Below are 14,168 nucleotides of genomic sequence, written 5' to 3' on the forward strand. Positions count from 1 at the left end.
CTTGGATTTTTGTTTGGTTCTCTTGCATCCAGAACAACACTACCTACCAAGTAGGTCCTTTGGTTGAAAAGCTGAAGAAGGTACCAGGTCTGAGTTTGTGAACATCCTTTGGGAATGTTCTCTGCAGTACAAAAACATCACTGACTGAGCCTGCCTGCGTTTTTCTTTGTCCTACGATTGTGGTCCCATGAATTCTCAGAAACACTCCTACAAAGTAGCTGCAGTGCTAATATCTTATCTGAGGACATGAGGCCCCAGAGAGACAAAGTACCACATTCCAAGCACAGCTCTGACTGATAAAGCCAAACCCATATCTAGGACACTCCAGTTTTCCGTGGTCCCTTTAAAACTTGTTACAGTTGAGATTGTCAACACCAAAGATCTTGCCGCTTCACCAAGCCCTTTCCACACCCCATCTCCCACAATAGGGCATCATAGGGATCTTTGAAGCAAAGGCCCTGAACATAACAAACTCTATTCTTCAATGCCAGATTGTTTAAAAGGATTGTTGTGGGTGTTGCTGTTAGCAGTGGGGTTTTTGTTGTTGACATAAACTTACTATATAGCTAAAGATGTACTTAAACTTCTGAGGCAGCTGCCTCCACCTCACGAATAAATCTGAGATTATAGATCTGCACACCACACCCAATGGTTAGTTCTAGGTTAGTTCATATGGTTAGTTCTAGGGATCAAGCCCAGAATTCTCCTAACTAAGCTACATTCCCAGCCCCCAGAAAGGCTTCTATGTGGTACAAATAGAACCAAAAAGTAGACAGAATTACGGAAAAACCAATGTAAACTTAAACATAACCCAGGATCTACCAGGGAGAGCCTCAAACACACAAGGGACTTTACTGTGGGCACATGACTTCCCTCTGGGGTAGTGTTCTTTGTGTGGAGTTTCTCCACACAAGACAGGCTGAGGGAGAGCTGGTAGGAAGCCAAGAATGACACAGCATGGAGCAGTGGCCAGAGCTACATTTACGCTAGGAAAGGAAAGCCAAGTCAGGCCGGGCAAGGCCTGAGCTTCACTTGAAGTTCTTCCCACATATTGAGAGGTAGACCTATTGGGTAAGCATGAGGGAGACTTGGGAGCAGCCAGGCCATTCCCCAGAGCCATCAAATGTGCTGGCTCCCATGGGAGGCCCACATCCTCGGGCTTACAGTAGGGACATCACTTGATTCCAAGTACGGAGTGAGCTCCTTTATGCAGAAATTCTCACTTTATTCTAAGCAGAGACTAATGCAGCAAGGTAGTTCACCCCAAATTTTCCAGCGCAGAAGTTTGTTCCAGCTATGTGGGCTCATGCTCGACAGAGCTGGGACTAAAGAGATCAGTGATGTTCTCTTCCAAATCTCGAATTCTGTTCTCTGTTCAACACCAGGAACTGTTCATCTCAAATACAGTTTTTAAGGAAATAAAATTTTCTTTTGTTTTTGTTTTATTTTGAGATAGGTCCTTGAAAAAGAATGGCTTCAGACTCGACCAAATACCCAAAAATAACCTTGAACTCCCAATCCTTTGAGCGGGATCACAGGTGTACACAACCATGCCTACTTTTATGCAACCCTAGGGAAACAAATCTACAACTTTGCACATAGTAGGTAAGCACCCTACTGACTGAGATACATTCTTGGCCCCAAGAAATAAATCTCTATTATTCTGCATTCTTTCATTTTTCATACTGACTCAAGAGCTACCCTGAGGCCAGCAGGATGGCTTAGTGGGTAAAGGTGCTTGCCACCAATCTTGATGACCTGATATTGATCCCCAGAACCCTCATAGTAGCTGAAACTGACTCCCACAGGTTGTCCTCTGATCTCCACATGTGTACACACACTCACAATTAATGTACAAAAACAGTCTTTAAAGAATTCACATTCTATCGAGGCCAGCATTCACATTCTATCGAGGCCAGCCTGGTCTACAGAGTGAGTTCCAGGACAGCCAGGACTACACAGAGAAACCCTGTCTCGAAAAAAAAAAAAAAAAAAAAAAAAAAAAAAAAGAATTCACATTCTGACTTTCTGCCATCCGGACTTTAACCAGGCTTAATAAAAGTAAAAATTAAACAGATCTAACAATAGTGACTATTGTCTTACCATTTCAATGAGAGTCCTTTCAGGTCATAATCTGAGTTATTCATAGAATGATCAGCATGTTTAGAGGAAAAGCCATTTTTGAAGGGGGCATGCTTGACCAACATAGGAGGCACATCCCTACCTACCACCTACCTGTATCAAAACATGCTGTTGTAAACTGAACCATAGGAAACCTGAACCAGCCCACCACATGTGGCACAGCACGCCACTTCAATAATTGAAGCACAGGAACTAGCAAGAGTTCCCACATGTTTGCTCTTTCCAGGGGAATTCATTTGGAAGCCATCAGTCCTACACCAGAGAACACGATCATCCAAAGCCACTGCCATTCACCCACTCTCGAGCGAGCGGTACTTCTATCGTGTCTCTGGCCCTCCACAGACGGTAACACCAACAAGATTACCCTGTGGTGTTCTTTGTTGTAGTCAAGTGACGAAATAAACTGCCTTTTGAATTTTAACTCTGTTTCATTTTTCAGAAGGGTAAAATGTTTTGCCGCGTGGGACTGTCAATACGTGCTGCCTGACTTCAGAGCCTCTGCAGAATGATCTAGAAAAGCCCAACTTGCAAGGGAGAGAATTATTTTCTTGCAACGTCTGGTTCTTTGCCCATGGCATATTCCCATATGGCATTTTTTATCTGATCAGCTATCTTCTGATTTAGAGGATAAATAACAGATTTATGTCATGTAAAAACCTAGTAAAAATTTAGAAAAAAAATTACCATTGCGTTTCTAAGGGCATAACTTAGCGAGAGTGATTTCAAACACTCCAACTTGATAAAAGGGTAACTGTTTTGCTCCTTCCTTAACTGTTGTACTGAAGTCTAAGTCACCTGTAAGTAGCTTACATAGTTAATATGCATGGCTTAATGAAGGGGATAAATGTTCCCTCATGAAACTACTCACCATGGAGGCCACAGACATACTCATCCATTCCCAAAGTCTGTTTTCACAGTCTGATTGACTGGAGTACTGGGATTCAACCCACAGCCTCCTCACATGGATAGGTAGGGGCTGTGCCCCCTACCCCACCCCCGTGCATTCCTATCTTGCATGCAGAACTCTTGAAATAAGATCTCTCCTGTTAAGAGTACATTTATAAACATGCAGTCACGTTTCAGTAGCTATATGGCCCTATCATGATTCCTTTTCCTTGAACTAACCCTGATCAGATTCTATAAAGACATGAGTACCTGCAAGGCATTATTGATGGTGCTTTAAAAAATCAGAAACAACATTGAAGAAACAAAGTTACAGTACCATATTACTGTATAGATGATGTATATAATTACTAATAGTGTGCGTAAGATATGCTGAACAAAAATATGTAGTGTCCAATAATAAAAAAATCACAGCATATGCATATACTACTATGCAATGAAAATAAATTCTAGATATTTGTATCAATATAACTATATGACAAATTACACCTTAAGCACCAAAAATATTTTATATAGTTATCCTATACCTATATTTCATGATCCATATGGCATAAACAAAAATATATTAAGGCCATGAAATGACAGACTACATAGATAACTGTGGTAGGGGTTAGCCCTTAGAAGGCAGGGAAGGATAGAGAGTTGATAAATACAATATTATAGTGTATATACTATTATCTGTCTTGTACGTGTGTGCATTATATAATATAAAATAAAAAAGACAGTAATTAGAACTGATCTATATTTTAAATGCCAAAATACACATACTGCTTACTGAAAGAAGGCTATAAAATGATATATAAACTACACACTTTTTATAGAGACACATATTGCATGCATGAAAGACCACACAGGATAGAATACAAAATACTAATTTTGACTTTTTTCGGGGAATGAAGGTAACCAATTAATTTTGTTTTCCTTTTATTTTTTCCCATAGCAAACTTTCTTACTACAAGCTTAATTTTCATAAGACATTTATAGGGTATTAATGCTTATTACATTTCTTTCAAAATCACAATGATGCCAGGGCATTTTTATTTTTTGCAAATGGGGACTGTCTTTGTTCTCTTGGTAGTATGATCGGTGAACCTGTAGTCACTGGGTCTACTCACACACTCCCCAAAGCCAAGTGATTATTACTCCACTGAAATGCTTACATACTTTTCTGAAACTCTTCCAGTTTCTTAACAGCTTCATCTCGTTCTTGTCTAATTTTGTCACACTGAAATGAAAAAGAGAAAGAGATTGTAAACTCATGATGAAATGTAACCTTGACAAGGCAAGAAGCAAGAATAAACTCACAGCAGCCACACTTCTTGTTTCTCTTCTTGTATTTCCAGACACGATTCCTCTCAGAGGCTGGAGAGTTAGCTCAGCAGCTAGGAGTGTGTGCCACTCTCACAGAGGGCACCAGCTCAGCTCCCAGCACCCTTGCCCTGAAGCTCACAAATGACTGACTCCAGCTCTGGGAAAGCCTGATGGCCCCTTCTGGTCTCCAAGGGTACTGTACTAGGGTACATATACACTCTCACACATACACACACACATGCAAACATATAATTAAAAATAAAATTAATCTTAAGAAAAAAAATTCCACAGCCTCAGTAGTACCAGGTGTCAGTGCGGCTCGCCTAGCATGATGCATATGCATTTTGCCAGCTGAGTTTCTAGGAGTTTCTGAGATAAGGAGTCATTCATTGTTCATTATCTCCTTGGTTGGTAACTGACTATTCTTGAGTTAAAATGTATTCATTCCTTCTTTAAGTTGGTAACATTGACTACCCTTGAGTTAAAATGTATTCATTCCTTCTTTAAGTTGGTAACATTGACTACCCTTGAGTTAAAATTTATTCCTTCTTTGAGAGAATATGTATGGCCTGTTACACTAAAGAACCCCTGAGATATCAAAGCCCATCTCAGGGACTGTGAGATGGCTTAGCGTTAGATGAGAGTATGGGACAAGCATAAGATTCTGAATTTAGATTCTCAGCAATCGTGCAAAAGCTGGCATGGCCACGTGTGCTTTTATTCTAGCTTTGGGAGGATGGAGAGAAACAGATTGCAAGAGATCTGGTGTAGAGTGACGAAGCACAACACTCAAAAATTCTCCCCTAGCTTTCATGTGAATATATGGGCACTTGCACACTCAAATGCATAAAACATACACACGCATACTCTTTATCTGTAGGACACACCCATGAAGGGAACACAACACATGTCGCGGGTGCTGAGGGCTGAATCAGTAAAGCTGACCATTAAATTTTAGCTTAGCCCTCTCTCCCTATACACGAGTCAGGCTAACCAGACATTATTTCCCTCAGAGGGCATGCTGTTTCACTAAGGCTTCCTGTGGGATTCCATTCTCTGTAAAAACACATCCTGTCTCATAGGGTTCCTAGCTCCAATTTAGCAGACAGACTACACTTACTGTTGTTGTTTTTTATGTATTAAAAATTCTCTTCAGAGCTCTGGATTCTCAAATCAGCTTTTCACACCTGGGTGAGCAATGATAGACCATACAACCTGTAACCATGACACTGCTGGCCAGCTGCTTCTGAATGGTCCTCTGATTTTCTGTAACTGGTTCCTGTTTACTTTGGACCTCCACCAAACTTCTGCCAGGCTGTTCACCCCACTCCAACAATACACAATAGAGCTGAAGGCTCAAACAGAATCCAAATTTCTGACGAGACCAGAAGACTTGAGGCATGATCATCCAGTACAACAAAGCTGGTGTTTTACTTTCTAATTAATTCTCCATTTCTCCATCTAGCATCTCTGCAAGTATGAGGTGTCCTCTGTGGACATATCTTCATCACAAGATAGTGTTATAGGATGATGTATGACGTCAATCACCTGAGTGTCTCTCTGTGCTTTTCAAATTCCATTTAAAGGAATTAACAGGGTATCCAGTTCCCGCTTATGTACCCAGTTTTCATTAAAACTTTGCATAATGAAAATGTAAACAGGAATGGGCCTCAGCACTCTATTAGTTAAACTGGAAAAGGCACTCAGTTCCTTCACACACCAACCACCAACTCAGACTCACATTTCCTGGTCAGGAGTAGTGCCTGGCTTCACAGGCAGGCCTGCTCCAGCTGCCCAGAGGGGAGACTTGATGCTGGTGCTCTCTGCTTTTAAGACCCAGTGGACACACTGATTAATAACAGATTTTAGTCCAAGGTGCAGGGAAGTGGTCCTGTAGTGTCCAGCACACACTAACCTCTAGTTACTAACACAGTCGCAAGCTGTCTCCCAACCCCAGCTGTGCTCTCTCAGGGGTTTTCATGTTGCTTTGCTTTCTATTTTCTGCAACCACATTATGATAGAACTGGCAGCCACTGAATTTACCATCTGCTATGCTGAAAGGCTGAAAGGGTGGGAGGGGGTTACACATGCTGCAAACGCAGCTTACTGATTCCACACCAGAACTAATCAAATAGGAAGGATGCACCCACTTACCGAGCAAGAATGCAAACACCCATTTATGACATCATCTCAGGTAAAGGCAGAGACATCCTCCAACTCTTCTCCCTCTCTACCAACACAGAAATAATACAGGGAGCACAGACATGCAGCACTGCTTCATCTTTGTGCCACAAAGAAGCCCATACCCTTCCTACATTCTCCTCTACCCTGCCTGGGCAGCTGTACCATCTGTAAAGACTGTCTCTTTTTGTGTTGAGAATTGCTTGTGAAAACTTTGTAATAGCAACAGATGTTCTCTGGACTACATCATTTAATCAGGAAGCTCGACAATGCTCTATAGCTTGGGGCTGGAGTTGAACCCAGCGGCCTGAGTGCTGGCAGCTTTAAGGAAACTGAATAACATTCCAGCTAGTCCCCAGACTTGGTTTGACTCTTTAGAAAGTGGTAGATTGACTAGAGGTTGGTCTTGGTGGTGTTAAAAGCCCTTTGTATGAGAAGCCCAGGGTATTTTCCAGATATCATCATTAATGCTCACCTAGGCCTGTGAAAAGCTTGCCTGGCTTATCTGAGAGCATAAGAGATTAGGCTGCAGTGGAATGGCATGAGCTGGTATCATCCAGCATGGACTGATATTTTCCAGCATGAACTAGTATCTTCCCTGCTCCCCCTTTACCTGTCAGCCAACACTGTCAACATAGATGTCTTTTTTTTCTGGGTTCATCAGAAGCACTAGGCAGATGGAGACAAGGTTTATAATCTGCTGTGTGTGTGGTTTATGCAGCAAAAGCTCAACATTTCAAATTGTGTCCAATTTCCACTAACATCTTATCATCCCAGCACATATACAAGACAAAGAACTGCCAACTAATCGAAAGACAGCTTAGAGCCTAAAAGATACACTCATAGGCTATCTCCACGCACCTACCGGACAAAAGTTGACAGACAAGTAGGCAAACACCTTACAGAGACTGAAGTGGAATTCTGAACAATGATCTCCTGGAACCATTGGATATCTCTATTCTCTTCCTCTATGTACTGACCCACCTCTAGACTAGTGGTTCTCAACCTTCCTAACACTGTGACACTTTAATACAGCTCCTCATGTTGTGCTGACCACCAACCATAGAATTCTTTCACTGCTACTTCATAACTGTAATTTTGCTACTGGTATAAATCACAATGTAAATATCTGTGTTCTACAATGGTCTCAGGCGACCCCTGTGAAAGGGGTCATGAGCCACATGTTCGCTGCTCTAGTGCTGGGCACTGTGTCCAATGCTGACAGGGACCTGGTGGGGAACATGCTAGATTCTGTAGTCTCACAAAACTTAGGATCTACCACCAAAAGTCAACAAAGAGAAGAACAAAGTCTAAGGACCAAAGACATGGGCTACAGTGACGGCAAGACTGCAAGATTGTACAGACAGAACTCAGACAGTTATGCAGCCTGAGAGAAGGTTTAGTCCCACACTATCTTTCCTAAAGTTTATTCTTTTCATATCCCAGTGACACTATTTTAAAATGCTCACAGCATCAGAATCAGACATTGGGACCTGCTTTAGAGTCACTGGTGACACAGAGAGAGGACCGTCCAGTCTGTCTTCCATCTAGGTGAGTGAGGCTCCACCAGCCCAGTGCTTTCTGGATCTGTACAGGCTTATCCCTCAGTACGGTCAGCCATTCCCTCTACATGGAATCCTGTGGCTCCCTTCCTTCTTTGGAGTTCCTTTTTCTTCCAACTGAAAATTCTTTCCCTCCAATTCTCACAGGCAATAAAGAAGGAGCAGCCTTCCCCCCACCCCCCCACCCCCCACCCAAGCTGTCATGCAGCGGTCTCCAAACTCTAGGTATTGTGTGTGAGATGGAAGCACATGTCATCAGAACTGAGACCCTCGCTCTTTGTTTCTGGATAGATTGCTGTTAATGAGAGACTCATTTTCACTTCCAAACTGCTAAGTAATTACTTTTCTCTGGCATAACCACTTGCCACTCCAGCTCAAAGAAGCCGCATGTATGTGGATGTATTATGCATGAACAGTTAACATAATGGGTGCAGATCTTGCTCTTTAGAGTGGCTTCTTTATTGATTTTTTTAAAAAATAATATACTTGGGACCTTCACCTCTGAATGTTACACAAGAGGATGGAACTGTAACAATAGACAACTGAGCCAAGATGCAAACACTATCATATATCTTCCTTCTTGAAACAAGTCTTGGGAAGTGTCTGTCTCCCTCTCTTTTCCTTCATTGTCCCTGGCAGGCTGACAGAACTGCCTGATGCACTGTGACAGTAACTCACCCAAAGGACTTCTAATCAGCCACTTAAACATTTATGCATTTCAAAACTCAATCTCTGAACATAACATTAAACATAAATACTATTTAATGGTAGACATTCTTCTATTATACAGATTCACTTCTTCTACACACTGCGTGAGCACATGCACACATGCATGCACGCATACTCACAACACACACACACACACACACACACACACACATCACCACCAACCACCACCACCACCACCACCACCACCACCACCCACCCACCCCCTGAGAAATGTGAATGCCACTCCATTCAAAGCTCAATGAGGCTTTCCTCTAACATAGGAAATAAGAAGAAAAAACCTAACCCTAATGGGTTATGACAAAGATTTTGAGCAAGTCACAAGAGCAGGCTCTTTGACGGCGGAAGGGTGACTAACGACTGGATACAGTGATGGAGACACATCGAAGAAGCATGTTTTGTTCAGCTGATTCTAAAACATGCAGCCGTCTATTTTTGAATACCCACCCCCAAATAGACTTGGAAGAGTTTGTTAACATCAATGCAACAGGCCCTTGGCCCTTCTCACACATTGCTCATTTGTGCCATTTCAAAACTGGGCAAAAACAATGGAAAGAGGCTATTATCCTCCTGCTAAAGACCAGAAGACTCACATAAAAATCTCAGGGTTTTTATGTTTTACAAGAACCCACAGCACGTGCCTGTTTCCTGTTTAATGTTGAGATGATAATAAATCCTGTTGGTTGATATGATGAGCACATAAGGGATATACAGATGGTTTTATTACAAAAAAATTATTTTTCTACTTGTAAGAGAGCTCCAGAAGGCTTAGAGATAAGTGACTGACTTATAAATTCATCATTAAAAGAGACTAAAAGTTTACATATGGAGGAAAAGCAGGGGTCGGGTCACCTTGTCTTTGGTTGTCCCACCCAAACTGTAGAGACTCACAGACAATAGTGATATCACCGCTCTTTGTCAACTGGTCTGTGTCCTTTTGTTAGTGGATTTACTAAAAGGTAAAACTTTCATATATTTTTCTTCATACTTTGGTGGCCAAAAGGCATTCAGCCAACAGATTTTCCTTTAGTCACCTTCCTTATAAACTCAAACAGATTCTGATTCCATCTTCAAAGACTTCTTTAAAACCCACAAAATGACCAGCATCCATTGTTGGGGTGGGGAGAAAGGGATACAGGGAAGAGATCACTTAAAATGGTAGCCCAGAATAGGCGAGATGGGTTAGGGAGATTGCCTCCTAGCCTGGTGACCTGAGGTGGATCCCTGGACCCAAATAGTAGAAGGAGAGCCCTGACGGGTTCCAGCAAGTTATTGCCTGACCTTCACATATGTACTGTAGCATGCACACTGACATACATACACATACATACACATAAACCAAATGGATAAATGCAAACAACAAAACCCATCGCTCTGCCCCTAAGTCTTACATTCCTCTTCTTCCAGGGCTCCGCCATAACTTTATGTATGTAGGTATAATTGATGTATGTAGGTATACCCACATACATAAATTTTCCTAATAAGAGATTAAGTTGATATGCAAATTTCAATGTTTCAATATAAACTAATCAGGGGTACAATCGTTACCCAGAAAAGCATTGGTTCTGATAAATTTGCTGTGGAAAATTCATATTTTAACATTCAAAAGATGGAGACGCTTAGTCTGTAAGGGGCTTGCTCCCCAATGTGAGGCCCTGAGTTTTATCCCTTGAGCCCACATAAGATACCTGGGCATGGTGGCACAGACTTGTGACCCCAGAACTGAGAAGGCAGAGCATAGTGGCTCCCTGTGGGCTTGCTGCCAGCTGGCCTAGCCAGTTGGTGAAGTTCTAAGCCAAGCCAATAAGAGAACATGTCTCAAACAAAACAATACTAAAGGAATAATAGATACCTGAGATTGTCCTCTGACCTCCTCACATATGTATGTGCAAATGACTACCTACACACACACAAACATTCATTCATATATTCTCTCTCTCTCTCTCTCTCTCTCTCTCTCTCTCTCTCTCTCATTAAAACAAAACTAGGGCCTTTGTAGAAAGCGTCAATTTACTCTCTTAAGTTTACCTATTTGTAAAAGAGCACGGAGCTTGCAAGACCCAGGTACGAATCCAGACTGCCACTAATCTCCTGTGGGTTCTCGGGAAACTCACTTTCTCAGGCTCTTTTCGCTTGTGTAAAATAAGGCTAAAACAGTCAGTCTGAACCATTTGTCATGGAGGTCAGGGGGCACAGATGCCCTGTACTGCTCTCTAAGTAAACAGAGCCTTTTGAGTTGCTGCCTCCTGTGCAGAACTTGTATCCTTTCAGGAGGCTGCAGCAGCCACCAAGGTCTGATTAAGAGAAAGCAGATCTGCTGTCTCTTATCAGCACGGTTCCTGGCATGGCAACAAGGACAACTAGACTTCCAGACGCACAGTCGGGAGTCATACCTTGCCATTTCCCCCCCTCCCTCTACTTTGCCAAATTTCCCTACATTGAATCAACTATGATTAAAAAAAAAAAAAAAAAAAGAATTCTTCTGATGACTGCCCACAATGGATTTAATTTAACTGTGGGCTGGGACCCCACAGAGGAAAGATGGCCGCCTGTATTTGTTGATGTAGACAGGAGAAAGCTCACACAGCCGGGCACAAGAAAGTGCTTTCCCAGAGAAAAAAACGATGTCCTCCATTTACGGCCTCCGGAACCAAAGCTGCTTTTACTCATTCTATGTTGTATAAAAGGCTTTTATTATACACTTCTCTCCTTTGTAACAACCCCCCCTTTGCAGAAAAATCTGCAGTAATAAGCAAGCCAGTCTGTTAATAGAAGGTAAACAGAGTAGGGTAGACTTAAAACCACTCACTCTCCTTTGTCTTACCCAACACCCAGCATTCCATATTGCTTTCAGCTCTTTTCTTCTCATTTCTGTTAATAGTTATTTTTAAAAGAATTAGGACAGAAACAGGTCAATAACGTCTACAGATGCTGCAAGCCTGTCAGGCCATCCTCTGCTCAAAGAACAAGGAAACAGTTTACTGGGCCGGTCCTTCTTTTAACCAACCTGCAATTCTATGTGCACAACAGAGAGTTCACTGCAAACCTCACCAGAGAAAGTGGCTCTGGGTTAAACAGCTGTGGCCACACCATGAGGGAGAGCAGGTGTTACAGAGCACTGTTACAGAGCATTTTAGGGTCCACAGATAACCATGGAGTAAGAAACAGAAAAGAGAAAACAAAACCTTGCAATCTCTTCCATCTTCTGTTGCAGGGTTTTCTGTCTGTTCCTTTCTCTGGCACATGACGCAATGCCAGCTTGTTATCCCCACCTATTTAAACACACTTTTTACATATTACTACTGTGTGTATGATGTATATATGTGCAACACACGTATGTACACATGCCTGTGAGTGCCACAGTGGAGGCTAGAAGGCAACTTTGAGGAGATAGTCCTTGCCTTCTATCATGCATTCTGGGGATCAGATTTGGGACCTTTTGTTTCTACAACAAGGGTTTTCAACCCTACTGAGCCATCTTGTCTCTCCAATCTGCTTGGTTTCTCCCCTCCCTGTTTGCCCAAAAGCAGATGCAAAGCAGACTCTGTCAGCCTCCTCTTGGAACTGAAGGCTGGTTAGACCTCTGAACAAAGGACAGCAAACTACCTACCCTGAGCACCCCAGGAAATTCATGTAAAATTATGAGATTCCAGGACCCAGGGTCTAGGCACACCACCTCGGCTACTTAATGTCCCCAGGACTTCTGTGTTTGGGGAGTTTTGATAACAGATATAAAAATCTTCTTTCAAACTATTCTCCATGGTCTTCTTGTTTTAGAAAGAAAGTTATCCATTCCCTTTCCACTTGGATTTTTTTCCCCCCAATTACCCACATCTAACCTAACCATTCCCTCTGTAGTTGAAGAGAGGAAGGGAGACGAGACTTCAGATACAAGGCATGAGGAGGGAGGGCTCAGATGTGGTATAGTGTTTGAAGGTGCTTACTGCTCTTACAGAGGACCCAAGTTCAGTTCCCAGCACACACGGTGGGTGGAGCAGCCACTAGACTCCTCTGGCACCTGCACTCATATGCACACACCTATGTACTAGATATAGCCATACAGACAATCAAGATAAAATAAACATTGTTAAAATCAAGAGAGCCTTAAAAACTAGATTTAAAATAACGATCTAAAATACAAATGTAGTAGTAACTAAGCTAAAGCACTTATCATTATCGTCATCAGTCAAACTATACCCAGCAACTGGTAAATTAATGCTTGAAAAAGTCTAATATAATTCTTAGGAGCCCAATAAATGAAGTCTGAATATGCTACAGATTTTACAACTATTTAGGTGACTGTTAACTGTTGTTATAACCCTTGCTCTGAAATGTAAAGATGAGGCATCATGATTATAGCAACCATAATCTCGTTCTTATTTAAAAACTACCAAAGACCTCTTAATCCATGTTTTGCTAGGAGTAGGATTTTAGAATATTTTCCTTATCTTATTTGATAAAAAAATGTTATTTAGCGATTTTAAGTTTAAAAAATTACATTTAAAATTTTTATATAATTTTAAAGACAAACCCATAGTTCTTGTTTTTCGTCCCTCATTCTGCATCCTATGTAGTGCTTCTGTTTTTCTATTTCCCACCTCAGTCAGTTGACAGGAGGGAAGAGTGTACAAGCACATACATAAACATTCACAAATCTCCGTTTGCTTTCTGATACAAGATCTCAGTCTATAGCCCAGGCTGGCCTCAAACTCATGGCAATCCTGCCTTAGCCTCCCAAGTGCTAGGATTACACAATCATAAAGCTCTCACACACAGCAAACACTCACAAATCTTAAGATTTTAAGAAACAGAAAAGGACAGTTCACAAAAGAAAACAGAATCTGTTTATCTAACAGTGCAAAACAAAACTTGCAGATCCTGTGAAAATATTCATTGTACTTCCTCTCTAGTCACACTGTGTATTTATTATTCCCTCTGTAGTCACACTGCGTGTTTATCATTCACAAGAATAGCAGAAGCAAACCCAAAAACTGTGTATGGAGACAGTTAGCTAAATACCAATATCTAGCTCCCTTCGGCACCCAACAAGTCTGGGTCCCATAAGCTCATCACCATCAACTCAAGTCTGACTATTAGAGAAAATCTGTGAATCCTTGCATGGCTTGGCCTGATGTCTTACTACACATTTAACTGCATCCTTGTTCTCCCAGGGCAATGCCCACTGTAGCAAGCCTGCTATTCTTTACCATCTGGAGCCTGGAGTTGATATTAGCTTGACACACACACACACACACACACACACACACACACACACACACACACACGTAAAGAAAAGGAGGGTGGGGAGAACCCTCTCTTATTCACGTATAACTGAAAGTGGTG

The 14,168-nt window shown here is 41.8% G+C and overlaps 1 protein-coding gene across 3 annotated transcripts in view; it reads right to left on the bottom strand.

The window, feature by feature from the left end:
- Shtn1 (shootin 1) overlaps nucleotides 1-14,168 on the bottom strand; it is a 99,715-nt gene that overhangs the window by 69,737 nt on the left and 15,810 nt on the right. For 2 of the 3 annotated variants that reach the window (XM_034485539.2, XM_034485531.2), the window contains exon 3: nucleotides 4,210-4,270. In XM_034485539.2, coding sequence (XP_034341430.1) covers nucleotides 4,210-4,270 — 61 coding nt within the window. Of the gene's footprint in view, nucleotides 1-4,209; nucleotides 4,273-11,634; nucleotides 11,642-14,168 lie in introns of those variants that run through there. The other variant, XM_076925934.1, reaches the window with a different exon arrangement.

This window comes from Arvicanthis niloticus, chromosome 1, assembly GCF_011762505.2.
Source record: "Arvicanthis niloticus isolate mArvNil1 chromosome 1, mArvNil1.pat.X, whole genome shotgun sequence".
In the NCBI taxonomy this organism is placed as follows: domain Eukaryota; kingdom Metazoa; phylum Chordata; class Mammalia; order Rodentia; family Muridae; genus Arvicanthis; species Arvicanthis niloticus.